The 15272-nt window shown below is 46.5% G+C and overlaps 1 protein-coding gene across 6 annotated transcripts in view; it reads right to left on the reverse strand.

Annotated features, from left to right (window-relative positions):
- Nucleotides 1–15272, reverse strand: part of MECOM (MDS1 and EVI1 complex locus) — a 313801-nt gene that overhangs the window by 170117 nt on the left and 128412 nt on the right. For all 6 annotated transcript variants that reach the window (XM_068691592.1, XM_068691593.1, XM_068691595.1 and 3 more), the window contains exon 2: nt 6450–6799. In XM_068691592.1, the coding sequence (XP_068547693.1) occupies nt 6450–6799 (350 nt within the window). The remainder of the gene's footprint in view (nt 1–6449; nt 6800–15272) is intronic.

A 15272-nucleotide genomic window follows, 5' to 3' on the forward strand; every position in this document is an offset into this window, starting at 1 on the left:
AAGGTGCTGCCCAGAGGTTTTTTTTTGTGAGGTTTCACAGCCGTGCCACACCAGAACCTGCTTGGCTCCTCCCGCTGCTGCTGCCACGCTGGCGCTGGGGTGGCTCAGAGACTTATCAGCGCCAAGGGCAGCCGCACACCCACCTGCTGTCACCACCCGGCCACCTCGCGAGAGGGTTGGAGCTTTCTGAGCACGGCCCCGCTGCAGGGCCACGCAGAGCTCCCCAGGTCTTGTCTCCTGCTCCCCCTGCAGTGAGAGGCACTTCACCTGAGCCGGGCAAAGCTAGGGGCTTTGTCCAAAAGCAGGGCATCGCATCCCGCCAACTTTACACCGTGAGGCTCTTAATCGTGTTAATAGAATAATTAAGAAGAAATGAATCAAAGAACAGTAGCAAAAGGCAATGGCAGATGAGACCGTGCATTATCCCCATGTGCTAACCTCCTCCCACCCACCTAAAACAATCCAAAGGACAAACAGATCCATTTTGTTGTCTTATATATATTTGGTTAGAATTGAATGAGCGGTCCACCTGCTCGTACCTTGCTATTCAAGGACCTGATGTTTGCTGATTTATAACTACAAACTGTCCTCTGAGCAGGGACTATCTCTGCCATAACATCTAACTTAGAATGCAAACAGCAGAAGAATTCTGGCTGGCAGTGTTAGCAGTACTGTAAGCAATGTCTTTTTTGCAAGCTGCTTTCCAGGGGCTTTAGCACCCTCATGCATGCTCACCCCAGGTAAGATATATGGTATGAACTCCGTCCTATGTGGCACCGAACGCTATGTCCCTAGCAGAGAGCTTAACACAGCAGCTAAGCACATGCTTAACTCAAACACCTGGGTAATCCTTTTGATGATAAGCCCGTGCCTAAGTGCTTTATTGGATCCCAGCCAGAGTGCTCGATGCCTTGCAAAGCTGAGCTCCAAATGGGATAAAACATCACCTATGTGTTGAAGAAAAGGTAAGGATCTCGCCCCCACCTGGAGCTGCCACAAGTGGATGGTCTGTTGACCCAGGAGAGCGTGCAACCTGCAAAACCAGGCTGGCCTTGCACAGATCGGGAGAGCCCCTCCTCCCTCCATCAGAAAACAAATTATTCCTTTTTAATCTCAAATAACAGAATAACCCATACTCTTATTCCTGGTTTTGCCTCAATAGTAATTTTGCAACAATTCCTGAAATCCTTTTACTGCTGAAATATGCCAGGAGAAAACACAGGCAAGGAATCTGCATTATACTCCATCACTTCCCAGCCACCCGCTCCGAAGTGGAATTGCTTTGCATGTTCGTGCTCTTAAGGATGATTCAAAGAAAAGCTAAAGCAAAAGTTTGGTCAATATATCAGAGCATTGATCATGAAGTGCCAGGCAAAAAGAGAAAGTTGTTATTTATTTAACAATGGGAAATACTCCATATCCCAAAGAAAAATATTCAGAAGCAATGAAGACGTTGTTCCTTTCACTTTTCTGGTTTGCAAAAGACACAATTACTGTTCCGGCACCATGTGACTCCGCTAACTACAAGGAAGTTATTTCCCTCAGCACTAGCACTGTTTATTAAGAATAGCTTAACAGGAATTTTAAGATGTGTGAATCTCATGCCCGGTTATTTAAAAGCAGCATCTTTTTGTCCTGTTTTTAGAAAAAGAGCCAGATGTTGCTTTCAACAATCTGACAGGTTTTCCAAAGGAGCACGCAAAAATGATAAGAGATACACCGAGAGTAATGAGCCCGTAACTCCCACCGAATGCAGTGAAAGTCTTTGGATGCTGAGAGCAGCAGGGAAACCAAGTTATTGTTTAGGCACTACAACATGGTTCTGGGAGCATCCACTTTACATCCCAGTTCTAAAGGCCTATGCCCTCATGATTTGTAAATTACTACTTATTTTTCATAAAAATACCCCCAAAAAAAACTCTAAATACACCTACATTTAAATTAAAAAATATTTCAAATGAAAGCCAAAGCGTGCAGAACTGAAACTAAAAATTGCACTTTGGTCCTCATTGACCAGAGGGAAGCCTTTGCTCCAGGTCAGATTTTAGGAAGCTGCCCAGATTTCCCTGAAGATGCACATCAGAAAAGAGAGGTAAACAAATAGCCTCCTAATTTCCATTTAGAAGTCATAGCCTCAACTCAAACATCCTCTAACAAATCTGTGATGTTTTTCAGCCTCTCTGTCATGAACGGAAAATATACTCTGCTCTATAAGCAGATTATATGATGCTTTATAAAGCTCTAAATTATTTCCACTTCTACGACAAGTTTGATTTATTAAAGTTTACTGCTCCTGTTTCTACCTTCCTAATAAAGAAGTCAAAGTCTAGGATAAAAAGGCCTGCAAAGATATTGTCCATATGAAAGAGATTTTTTAGAGTTTGCTATAGCAGTGAGAGACCTGGATTTGAATATTCAGCATACTCTGGGAGATGCTGCTGGGAGATAGGTGCACTGGCTTTGGTGACCTCTTTAAAGCCTTGCTTTGAAATACTCTCCAAGCTGTTTTTCATAGCAGGGCATGAACTATGATGAAATCGCTAAACTTGTGTTTTCTTGCTTTTGTTTAAAAAATTACTGCCATCCCTTAAAAGCTTGTTTTCCTTGTTGATTAAGCAGCAGTCAATTCTCCCTTCTCAAACAATCCCTGAGAAACAGCCCGCCAGCCCCCTCAGATATTGGGGCTGCTGGCAAATACTAAAACCCCGGTGACAAACTGCAAAAAAGCTTGACCTTTCCCCCGTCCGGTGACCCCGGGTTCGATTTGTGCTTTAGCTACCCAATACCTGATTAGATAATGCTTTGCTCTAGGCCCACAAAATGAGATAAAATTCAAATTTATGGCTTTTCATTTAAACTGGTCCATAGCACTCTAATCATGACCCAAGCACAACTATATCACAACAAATTCTCTTTGTCCCACAGCGTGTTTTATGGCTGAAGTGTATAAATGGACACAATGGACATTGTTTTCTCAGACTCGCTGTGATGAAACTCTGCGGCGATGCCATAGGAAGCCTGGCTACAGGGGGACACGGGAACAGACCCCACAAATTCCTCAGCTTGCTGCAGCAAATTTTTCTACACCAGCTGCCTGGCTGCAGAAGTGAATAGCAGCACTGCCTCCAGATTCCTCTGCCCTCCCAGGCACCGCATGCTGACCCTGGGGACCGACTCAGGTGGAATATAGCCACAAGCATCAGAAGCTAGAAGTATCCCGAAGCTGGAAATGCCCAGCACTAAGAAAATCTTTTTGCAGGGGGATTTAGCATGGTATTTCATAGAAATGCCCTTTCCAAAAATGTAGATACTGTCCACATTTGTGTGTGGCTGTAAACTCTTCCCTGTGATCTGCATGTAGGTTATGGAGCAATCCTAAACAGTCGGGGTAGGGAAGCAAATCAGCAATATAAAAGCATCTGAAATTTGAAAGGAAGTTGCTCAGCATTCCTCTGAAAATATTTGAATATGGTTATACTGTTTTCTTAAAAAGAGATTCCTTCAACATCTCTGAAAGTCAAGTGTTTCACCCTGAACTCAGAGAAATGGGTATTAATTGGGAAGACAGACTTCCCAATAACTTAACCATACTTACAGCAGTAGCTGGGGAATCTATTAAAGAAAATTAAATAAATACACAAAAAATAAGCAATGTTGCATCATTCTGAGTGATGTACACATGAGGGGAAGCACTGAGCAAGGCAGGACACAGAAAAATGCTCTTTTTGGCCATTAGTTAGAGCAGACTAATGGACTGCCGCTCCGAGCTCTTCATAGCCACCAGCAGCAGCTTCAGGGCAGGCAACCACCGCCACCATCAGCCAAAATTGTGCTCCAGCTCCTCCTGAAGCCACCAGCCACAGATTACCTTTCCAGCACCACGCACTACCCCAGGAGATGCGGAGAATCAATCACAAAAGAATGTCGTGAGAGCAGCTACCTTGGTGCCAACCACCAGGCAAGCACCAGCATGGGAAATAAATATTTGAAAACTTCTCATGCTACAAAGTCACTCAAACTCACAGTCAGAACCATACAGAAACTTTGGCTCCATCTTTCCTCTGCTGAAAATAATAAGGAAATTTTACCTTGACACAGCAAGAGCAGACCGAATCCCCCATGCCTCTTTGCTCACTGACTTACTGGCACCTGGCAGAAGAAATGCCCAGTTTCCCAAAAGTGCCCGTGTGGGCAGACAAAATGACACCAGAAGAGTTTTTGTTCCCCAGGCTGTACAGAACCATGGCTAAATGATACCTTTTCCCTTGCCATCCCATGATTTCTGTGACAGTCCCAGAGCCCCCACACCATTAAGTTCCTCTCTCCCTTTTTTCTACCAGGGCACAGGTCCAAGAGATGCTGTTTTGCAGAGCAGCGTGACGGTGGGCACCTGTGCTGGGACAGAGGTAAGGTCTTCTCCTGCTCTACCACATCCCCCCAATGCCCTTTAGCTTAACCTTCACTGCTCACCACTTCCCTTTTTTTATAAACTCTGGTAACCAGCACTTCTTTGCCTCCCTTCCATTCCAATAAACGTACTTAACCCACTTGTTGGAAAAATATTCAGTGTCAGGCTCCCCCGAGCACTGCAGAGTACTTATGGACGAGTGGCCAAATTGCAGAGGGAGCCTGGCTGTTGATTTTGTGTGATTTTCCTCCAGCACTTTTCAATAGCTTCTCCCCAGCTGTCCCAAACACGTAACGCTGTTCGAAAGGCACGAGTCCTGCCGTGTGAAAGGGATCCAAATCTGCCAGCTGGGCTTCCAACAGCATCAAGATACGCACTTCTTGTTTGGATTCAGTAGGCTCCAAAGTCCTAAATATCTGAACCAGCAGAACTACTGCCTACTATTGCAGTATATTTTCAATACCCAAGGGTGTGGATATAAAGACAGTTTTTCTTTGATTTTTGGGGGGTGGGGGAGCAACCTGAACTGCGCCACCCAAAAATCCAGCCCCAGATGCATAAATTTTGACGTGTTAAACCTACAAGTACAGCTGTGCCTCGGCAGTTTGGTGCCAGTTTTTGATATCAATACCTGAGCTGAATTGTGGTGTGGTTAAAAGTCAGCTTTTATGGTTTCCTGGTGCCGTGGTCAAAAAATAAAGATTTCTCACCAGCAATTACATTGCATCAGGGTCTGTTAACTTGATAGAGTGCCGCAAAGTCTATAATTTCTGCTGACACTATTCTGTCGTATTGTCACCGCTCTCAAAAGTGTTTAAACAACTGGATGGGACGTCTGGAATGAACTCACCGAGTATTTATTGACAGTTAAGAGCAAACCAAATGTTTATTATCCACTATATTCTGCTCCACGGAGAAACTCTCTTTTCCTGGGAAAATGAAACTCCCATTCACTCTGAGGTCAGCCGCAGCCCTGCAGAGCCGCACAAACCCAACACTTCTCCCCTAATCAGAAACCAAAGGGAGAATACAGATGGCAAGCTGAGATTGTACTCTATTTCTACAGCACATTGTTAAAGCTACAAATAAAACTACGCAAGAGTGCTTCTTACATTGCATTATAGCCTCCTTGGGGCTTGACTGACCCACCCTAACACAACCGACCTCACTGCTTTAGGTCTACAGCCCCACGAGCCACCAGGGATATCATTTAGTGCCAGGTATAAGAGGAAAGTTCCTTCACACTGCCACGAAGGCAAAAATTCAGCAGGACCACTGCCCTGTGATATCATGGCAGGGAAAACGTGTTGCCCTCAAAGGCAGGAAATGCGAGGGACAACCTCAGTACTTGTCTTCAGCTCCACGGAAAGCAAAATTTCTCAGAGCATCTGCAGAAGTAACACGATCCACAACGTCCCCATGTGTGTTCTGCTTCTGACACTAGCATCCAAACATACTTTCATTGAGTGAATGGCAAAATTCCCATTGATTTAAATAGAGGCAAGATCAAATCCCCAGCCTTCACAGCCCGCAAGTAGCACGAGGCTGCAATAGCAATTTAGTGACACCATCCTAGATTTCAGGGCTTTACTAATTACTGTCACCAGTGGTGATGCACAGCACTGAAAGCAGCACCCAGTTTCTTTCCAGATACATCGTGCAGAGTCGCCTGCAGGTCCCTCACCCCCAGCCACACGGCAGGGCTGCTCGTGAACAGGCTGAGAACGGCACAGAAATGTTCCGATAACACAGCTTCTGCCTCTCCTTCCCAGAAAGGGAGGTCACCTGCCAATACCCACCCACACACATTTCATGCATGAAGAGCAACAATAACTCCTGCTTTTTTTTTTTTTTCCTTTCCTTTTTTTTTTTTCCTTAACTTTCATTTTCATCCAGAAAGCACAGCAAGGCCACGAAGCAGTCTGAGCGCGCACAAATATTCCCTGGCTGCTGCAGGATAGGACTCAAATTCTGCAAATACCTCTGCGTTTATAGACATTCAAGAGAGTTCAACAGACCGAAAGAATGCAAAGTGTCTTACCTCCCAACCGTAACTGGGATCTTTAAGGTGTGGCCGCTGCTCTCCCACGAAAGGGCCGAATTTTTCCCCGGCTTCGATCTTCCTTTTGGTCCATATCCCTAATCCCGCTCCAGGAATGTTGGATTCTCGGAGTTCGAACTCTGAAGGAATGGGAATGTCATCGGGAATGTATATCGGAGCCTTGTAAGGAGAGCTCTCCTTTGGCGTGAAGGCTTCGCTGGAGGTTGCTGGAGATGAGGGCTCCTGAATGCTGACGGACGTCGGACACTGGGCGTTCGCGGCCTCGCCATCAGCGTCTGGCCCTTCCTCCAAGGGAAGCTCGGGAAAGCTTTCATACAGACATTCATCACCTGAAAGAGAAAGCCAAACAGTAGGGTTGGAAACGTCCTGACAGCTTTTGCATATGAAACTCCTCCATGGAATGGAGAGGCCGGTTCGGTAGGCGGGTGGCACCCTCATCCATCACCGGGCCGAGGAGCGGAGCCTTCTCCCCGCTGCAGGCCTGGGGGTGCACGACGTTTCCCAGCGCTCCTGACATCAAAAGTGGTTTACATCACGGAGCACAAGCAGGGGAATTACATACAGATGTATTTGTAGGCACACCCTATTGTCCAATCTGGTCCAGATACAGCGCGTTGCGTTGCATACCCTTTGAAATTGCAACTGAAAGCCAGCATTATAGGTTACAAGTGAAATCTAAGTGAGCTGAAAGGCAGGAAAGCTTTACTGGTCTTTCAGAGAGACAGCTTGAACCTAAAGTAGCCAAAATTAAGTTTGATGGCCTCCAATTAGTCTTTGGAGGAAAGGATCCAGCCTACCACATAACTATTGGCAAGAACTTCAGCTGATGTAAATCAGCGTCACACCATTGACCTCCATGAAATTCAATGGTCTAAAATAAGTTCAGGATCTAAACTGCACCTTATAGAGAACATAAACCTTCTCCTCTTACAGTTACAATGAAAAAAAGAAAAAAAAAAAAAAAAATGGGGGTGGATACAAAATGTATATAAAAAAACACCTTCATCTTTGAGTCTTAGCCAGCAAACAAAAAAAGGAAAAAAAGGGAAAAACTCACTATTTTTGACAGCTCAGACTAGAAGGCTGATTGTAAATTCCTTTTAGTCAAAAAAACTCAGGGTGATGTCAGCAGGGGTTTTAGCTGCACCAACCCAATGTAGGCAAACAAGGCAAAAATGCAAACTAACTAGAAAACGTCTTCACTATTTACATTCATTTAACTTTATTAGTGCTAACGCACTTTTCCTGTGCACCAAAATACATTACACCAAATTATAACCCAAACAAGAGGTGTGAGCACTGTTCTCCAGGGACTGAAGTTGGGCGATGCTCAATCTGGGCACAAGCCCATTTGCATTTCTTACTGGCCCAGCAATGAAAGCGCTGCACCGCGCGTGGCGACCAGAGTGACTCTGTTTCAGTGAAGAAACAGGAAACTTTAAAATGTTCTTTCAATTTCTTGCTCATTTAAGAAACTACCCATGGTAGATTAGCACCGTATGTCTTTTCCACTAAAACCTGGTCATAGCCCATTATCTCTCACATCTTTGTTACACATTATCTCGCAGCATTCTCTCCATCCTTTCATGCTTCTGGTGCTGCCTAAGACAAACCCTGGGACGTAACAAATCATTTGAATAGATTGCTCCCATCACATGACTGGCAAACTGGATTCTTCATCTGTGAGCAATTTATTCACAGCCATGGACTGTTTTTCTTTCTTTTATGTGGCACTGGCTATGACCTCATGCGTGTCCCAGGGAAGTTCAGCTACCCGTTCCCTCGGCCCCTGCCTTGGCAGGCGCTCCCTGCCCTGTAAGGATTGAACCCCGTATCGATTAGTTTGACTCTTTCCTAATATCTGGCTCTCTGAAAATTTTGACTGACCCTGCCATTTGGCTGAGATGGACAGACAGAGGGATTTTCCATCACTTATGTATGAGAAATCCTGCCTGTAGTAGCTCAGTGGTGCCGAGTTCGGCGAGGATGCTCAAGAGCTCACTGCACATGCTGCACCTATGAGCCCATGTCCAGACCTTCCTGCCCAAGACTGGCCCACAGCAAAACTGGGCTGCAGTGAATGGGAAAGATGCCGTGAAAAGGGCAGGATCTTCACCTGGATGCCACGATTCAATCTGCTGCCCTGCACTGAAATGGGCACAGCCACCTCTGTTACACCGGGGCACTGCTGCAGCCAGCAGGGCAGGACGGCTGAGTGGGGCAGGTCCGTGCCCCCTGAGCATCCCCCAAATTTCACTGTGCTCCCCACCACTGCAGGCGGCAGCAACGCTGCATCCACCCCGGGCGGGCTCGTTCCCATTCAGATGTCTTCCCCCGACTGTTTAGATTGCAGCCAGGCCTAAAAGACTTCAGCTGGTTTTGAAACAGGAAAAAAAAAAAAAAAAAAAAAAAAAGCACAAAACCATGTATACACATGGGCTGCAGGAAGAGAAATCACACAAGGAAAGTGATCTGGATGATGATAAGCACATGGCTTACTAGAAAAAGGGGGGGTAAAAACTTCAGGCATCTAAATCCTGCTGATTTTCCATGACAGCCGGGTGCCTGGCACCCAAACTCCTTAAAAAGCCCATCGCACGCACTCACTGCTGCTGCTGCTGTTCTGCCAGGCAGTGCCTCATAAAACCAAGGCTCTCCCTGTGCCTGGATCTCCTCCACCAAAGCAAAAAGGAGCTCGGGCAAGTCCCCACAGCCACAGCAAGCCATGACCATGACCACAACCATGACCACGACCCGCTCTGTGCCTGCCCATGAGCTGCGCCTCCAAGCTCCAGCAAGCTTGGCTTTGCAGATGTTTCTTCTCCCCCTGGGACGGTCCAGTTTAATTTCCCTCTTGCAGACTCAAAGGCCTCGGTTATACTTATCTCAGTCCTTCTGGCTACGCTTGTTTTAGCCATATAGGGTCAAACCTGCCGCTGATAAATCGGCGCTGGAAGGCTGGCAGGATGACAAGCCCGTTTGCGCTGCTCTATTGTGACTCCTTTCATTTCCAGCAGCCGCACCCAGTGTCGCAGTCAGAAATGGGCTCACAGTTTGAAAACTCTGGAAAATATAATGTGCATCTGGATATATATAAATACATATATCCCAAAGCCCTGGAGGTGTGGGCAGGACAGATTACTGAAATATTATTCTGCCCGAAATAGCAATGCATTCTAACAGAAATATGTTTTAATACCTCAAAATAAACAAGAGGTTGAATTATTGCTGGCCAAGAGAAGGAAGACCATTTAGATACATTTGTAGAACTACTGATAAAAGGAGCCACGTTGAAATCAATGTATGAGAACTGAGGGTCTGATCTTTGTTTCCAAAGGGTGTGGGACTATTCCCATTAAAACTTCCAACCACCTGGATCAGAGGGACTTCCAGCAAAATGCTGGTGTATTGCCTGAGAGCACATCCTCGTGAGGTTAGGCTTCGACCCAGGGACTGTGCCTGCAAGCATCGTTTTCCCAGAGAACTACAAGTCACTCACACAGATAACGCCGCAGTTTTGAAATTCAAGATGGCTTCTTTAAAGCCTAATAATTATCCCCACTAGAAACGGGATGAAACACAATCAAGGCCCCTGATAAGGGACCAGAGGAGATTAGGTAATGTGCAAGTTCAGATATTAGCCTCCATAAAATTCCTCGCTGCTATTTTGCAATAAAAACATGAGCAACCTTCAAAGGAAACCCAGGAGGAAAGGTTAATTGCCACTAAAAGCCCAGGGTGGACACCTGTGTTTGCACTTTTGACACGAGCTTGCACGCCAGCAGGAAGGAGCCCACGTGGCTGCGCGCTGGGCATGTGCCCGATGAGGCCACAGTCCTGCGCCAGAGCCACACGCTGGGGCCTGGGGTCACTTGGAGACCCAGAGGGCTTCTGTGCGTGGCCGGGAGGAGGAGACAACTTCCTCTGTTGGGATGTCTCTCGGCAGCTCGGGGCGCTCCTCCTCGCCAAGAGCAACGAGGCAGGAGGCTGAACGGCTGCAGGAGCTGAGGCTGAATGAGTCCAGCGTGCTTTCCATCATGAGCAGCGCCCTGCTGGTTCCTGGCACCTCCCCGAGGCCTGGGGACATGCCAGCCTCCTCCGAGGACCATGTTTGTGCCCCGATCTGCAGACCCCAGCCTGCCCCTAACCACAGATACACATCCATACAGTTACACCCCTCCTAATGTTCCCCTTCTCCTCTTCCCGGACTCTCTGTTCTGCCTTTCTTCAGGCACTTTGTGCCTGGGGGTACTCATTCCCCAAGCTGCTATTGACTAAGCAACTCTCTAGCACTTAGATCCCACTCTCTGCACTTGGAGTCACCCACGTGCCCACCAATGACTTGAACTGGATGGCTGATTGCACCAAAAGAAGGGGGCAGGCTGGAAGCAAAAGCATCTAGAGAGCCTACTTCACAAGTGTTTCCAATGCCATCGTCTTCCGAGCAGGATAAAGAGCTGAGATAAAGGTGCAAGGGGCTCTTTCCAACTGAGAAGATACAGGCAGGCTCCTGCCTGCCCCTTCTCTAAGGTGAGAAAGAGCAGGCACAGAAGGATGTGGCCCGGAGCTTCAATCTCCACTAGGGCTGCTGAGCGTGCCATTGGTGAAGGCATTACTGAGGGCTCGGGGGAGCACACAAGGATCAGGTGAACGAGTCCCTTTCTCCTGAGTAAGGTCAGGGTGGACCTGAATGTGCCACAAAGGTCCAAGTCAGATCCTTTAATGACAGCACAGTACATTTATATTTGTTGGACTAAACATTTCTATTCAGCGCTGAGGAAATCAGCACGGAGTATTTGCAAGCGTATCTGAAAAAGAGGCAGGCATTTCCTCTCGCATACAAAAGGGACACCTTTATCTGAATTTCTGTTTGAACAAGTATTAAAGAAAAAAAACTGTTACAGGCAAGGGCTGATTGATTACAAAATGTATCTACCATCAGTCTAGAACACAGAAGGTCAGGAAAAGCAGAAAATTAAGAGAAGGAAGCCCCTTAGCTTCAAAAGGAGCACAGAGTTGAGGATGAACACCTTGGGAGCCACCGGAGAGCCCTGCACCAAGGAGGCACGGCCATAGGCAACCACTGCCATGTCCCCTGGAGGAGAAGCTGGGACGGTTCCTCAGCTTCACAAGCCCACAGAGCTTGGGTTACTATCTCCAGGCACAGGAGGGACTCCAGCCAAGAACTACATTACTCGAACATTTTATCAGTTAACGTACCTGAAACTGGATTGTGCCGCTCCCTGTTCACAGAACTGCTCGGTGGGGCTGGAGCTAATGCTGATTATTTATTGTGGTTTGTATCGTACCACAGCCTGGCGGCCCCACGCAGGACCCCATTGTGAAAAGCATCAGACAAACCTAATCAAATGAGATTAGATTCTAACCAGAATCGAGCTAGTAATTCCCAGTTAGGTGAAAATCAGAAAACTAACAGGGGAGGGAGAAAGTACTTAACAAATACAAAGCTTGGTTGTAAAACAAAAGAGATTATCAGGAAGTTTAGAGATAAACACAGTGCTTGAAGCAGCTTTGAATCATTACTTAAATTGCCAAGGAAAAGTACTTTCCCAAACATTAGTCTTCAAACACATCAGTATTTTGCACCCTTGTATTGCTTGACCTACACCAGAGCAGGAGAAAACCGAGCACACTCAACAGGTCCAGCCTGGAAACCAACCGTGGTGCGGTGAGACGATGCCTGCAGACAGCAAATCTGGGTCTTGTGCTCGTGGGCTGTGCAATGACAGCGAGAGCGGGCTAACCACCATGTGCCAGGCCCATCATTTGCCCCAAAGGCCAGGTTCTGATTTCTTTTACTTGACTCTTAAATCCAGAATAATTGCCTTAGACCTCCACCAAAGAATAAACGAGACCGTTGTCTGTCCTGAAGTTAGCCAAGTTGGGCAAATTTCTTTAGATTGACCCTGCTGTAACAAAATGAGAGGGAAATGTGCCCAGATTTCAGCCTTTCCATCGTGCTTGCTCTGCTGCAGATTTCGGTTGCACCCGTGCAGCCAATTCCATCACGCCCCGTGGCCTCACACCACACCCAGAGCCCTTGCGCAGCTCCGGCAGGAGAGGGAGTTGTAGCAAAAGCTGCGCAGACAAAGGAAGGTGAGCAAGGCAGCCCAAGGTGCCCTGAGCACAGCACGCTTTGGGGCTGCAGCACAGAAATGACCAGGTTTCCACTGGGCTCCACTACAGCCTGACTTATCTGTTTGCGAGGGAAAGGGAACTCAGCCCGAGCACAGCTGCGTGCAAAGGGTCTGGTGCTGCAGCCGGTTTCTCTCTGTGCATCCTTGCAAGATGTGCAGCAGCAGCAGCAACGTGGATAACTCACACAAAGCAGTGCCCAACAAATGCAAAACTTTCCTACCACGCAAAGCAGCTTTTGCTTCTTAAATTTCTGCAAAACCAAAACCCTGCAGCAAGAGGCACGTGTTGCAAGCAGAAGTGAGCTTCCTGGGCAGGACAAGCACCAAGTGCACAGGAGAAAACTGGCTGTAGGCAAACAGGGGCAAAGCTACACACTCAGGAACATCAGGCCAGCAAAGCCAAAACACAGCAACTGCATGGGGAACTGCCTGCTGGCTCTGGAAATCCTCACCATCAGCCCGTACAATAACTAGTAGCGTTTGGTGCTCTGTCTAGTGTCATTCATGTCTAATTGAGTAACACAGTCAAAAGCATCTGATGGGGACCAGACACTGTCTTTTAATTAGGGTCCAGCACTGAGAGACTGGGGGTCAAATTCGACTTTCATTTGCACGGGAGCCGCTCTCCTTGATGTCAGGGGAAGCTGCACCTGTGTAACTGGAAAGCAAAATTTGGCTGCTTGCGTTCCCGTGCACTTCTCATATAAATTACTGTATTACATGCAGCAACAAAGAATTATAAATGTTGGCTGGCATTCCCTGAATTTATTTACAAGTTAAGCCTAATTTTATTTATAGTTCCAGTACAATCATCTCTGGTAGAAATATTTATGTTATCTGTACTTCTGGTCTGTTAGAGCCTACTGCAATCATAAACACTACTGAAAAATTATTCGCAGTTAGCAGGTTTTAAACTACCCATTATATCACTGGCTAGTGCCAATAAACTTTGGTCCTGGTTGATAAAGTTTCCTCAATGGAATAAATATATATTTGACTTTCAAAATCTTTGCTCGGTTACAGAGAGGAGGGAGATGCCAGCTGCAGGGTTTGATGTATCGGGGGCCAGGTCGGCAGCTAGCAAGGAGCCTGCAAAGATCCGCGCCGGCTGGAGAGGCAGCCCAGGGCACGCTGACACTCTAATAGCCTGAATTTGTATCTCAGTGAAGTATTGCAAGCCAGCAGAGACCCAGCTGCTAACGTTCTTCGTGAAGGTCTGTATGGAGAAGACCAAGGGAAAAAAAATCTGCCTTGAAATTTTGAGCCCTGGGTGCTGGGCAGGGAAACGGAGGAGAGGAACCCCGCTCAGTTCATTATTTGGTTGCATAAAGGGAAACAAGACACACATTCTTACACTGACATGGCACGAGAAGCCAATATGCTCAGGAGAAAATTAAGGACAGGGAGGTTAAATGTGAGTTAGTGAGATCAGCCACCTAAATAGAGGTTTTTGATTCACACAGACTTACTGGCCAGCACCAAAACCCAACTAAATCCACATCTGCGGTAAGACAGGAAAGGTAACGCACCTTAACAGTCCCCGACACGGTGAAAACTACTGCTGCAAAAGAACGTTTTTAAATCAAAACAATTACTTAAACCTACAGTGTTATGATCAATGTAAATGAGACGTTATCTCGACGTAATAAATCAGGGTAACTGAACTTCTTTCTACTCATTAGCGGACCTTCACTGTTTTAAACTGAGCCGTGTCGCCAAGTAGCACTGGAAATCACATGGCCCTCTAACAGCAAGCAGTAATAAAAGATGACTATTCTACCAAATTATAATGAAGACAGATAACAGAGTGAATTATAAAACAAAGGTTATAGATAGAGACTGAGCCTTGGAGAGGTAATGACTTTTAATTGGATTGAGTTTATCATATTTTCAGAGGTACAGCACCACCAGAAGAAAGGATTAGAATTATTTCCACATTTCATTATTTGGCATAATGAGAAAACAGAGGGAGGTCCACATCCCTGATGTGTTTGGTAAGCCACGGGAGATGTTGAACATGTCAGTATCTGGTAGTGCACGCTCCTGAGACACAAATGCATTCGCTCCGTTAGAATGTGCCAAAGTGTAATCGCTTGAAGGAAAAAAAAAAAAAAAAAAAGGAAAAAAGGAAAAAAAAAAAAAAAAAAGCCAGGTCATGAAGTTTTGTTTCACAAGGGCATTACAAATAAAAAGGAATTTAACCCTTTCCTGTCCTTGTACCCCCAGCATCAGCCCACGTGGGTTCGGGATGCAGCAGGAGCTGCAGTTTCCCAGTCTCCTTCCCAGAGGAGACGGAAGGCACGGGTGACACCACTGCTACCCCATCTGCACGCTGTGCCCAGGTACTTCAGGGAAGGCTGGGGTCTGGAGATTTCCCCTGGAAATCTGATTTGCTGTACTGCAGGCAGAAGGCGTTGTATGAGCAGCCAGACAGCTTTTTAATTATGCAATTACAGTGAGTCTTAATTATATTGGAGTGACACTGTGATGCACTGTAGTTAAGTCCTTGAAATGCTAATAGAAATACTCGTAACCAGTACACTAATCAGGGAAAGTATCAAATAATTAATTCTACAATGCTGTCCGCTTCAAAGTCGCAAGGTCTGGCAAGCCCGCTTTCCAGCAGCTGTTTCTGAGGAGATAC

This window comes from Anas acuta, chromosome 9 (assembly GCF_963932015.1).
Source record: "Anas acuta chromosome 9, bAnaAcu1.1, whole genome shotgun sequence".
NCBI classification, from domain to species: domain Eukaryota; kingdom Metazoa; phylum Chordata; class Aves; order Anseriformes; family Anatidae; genus Anas; species Anas acuta.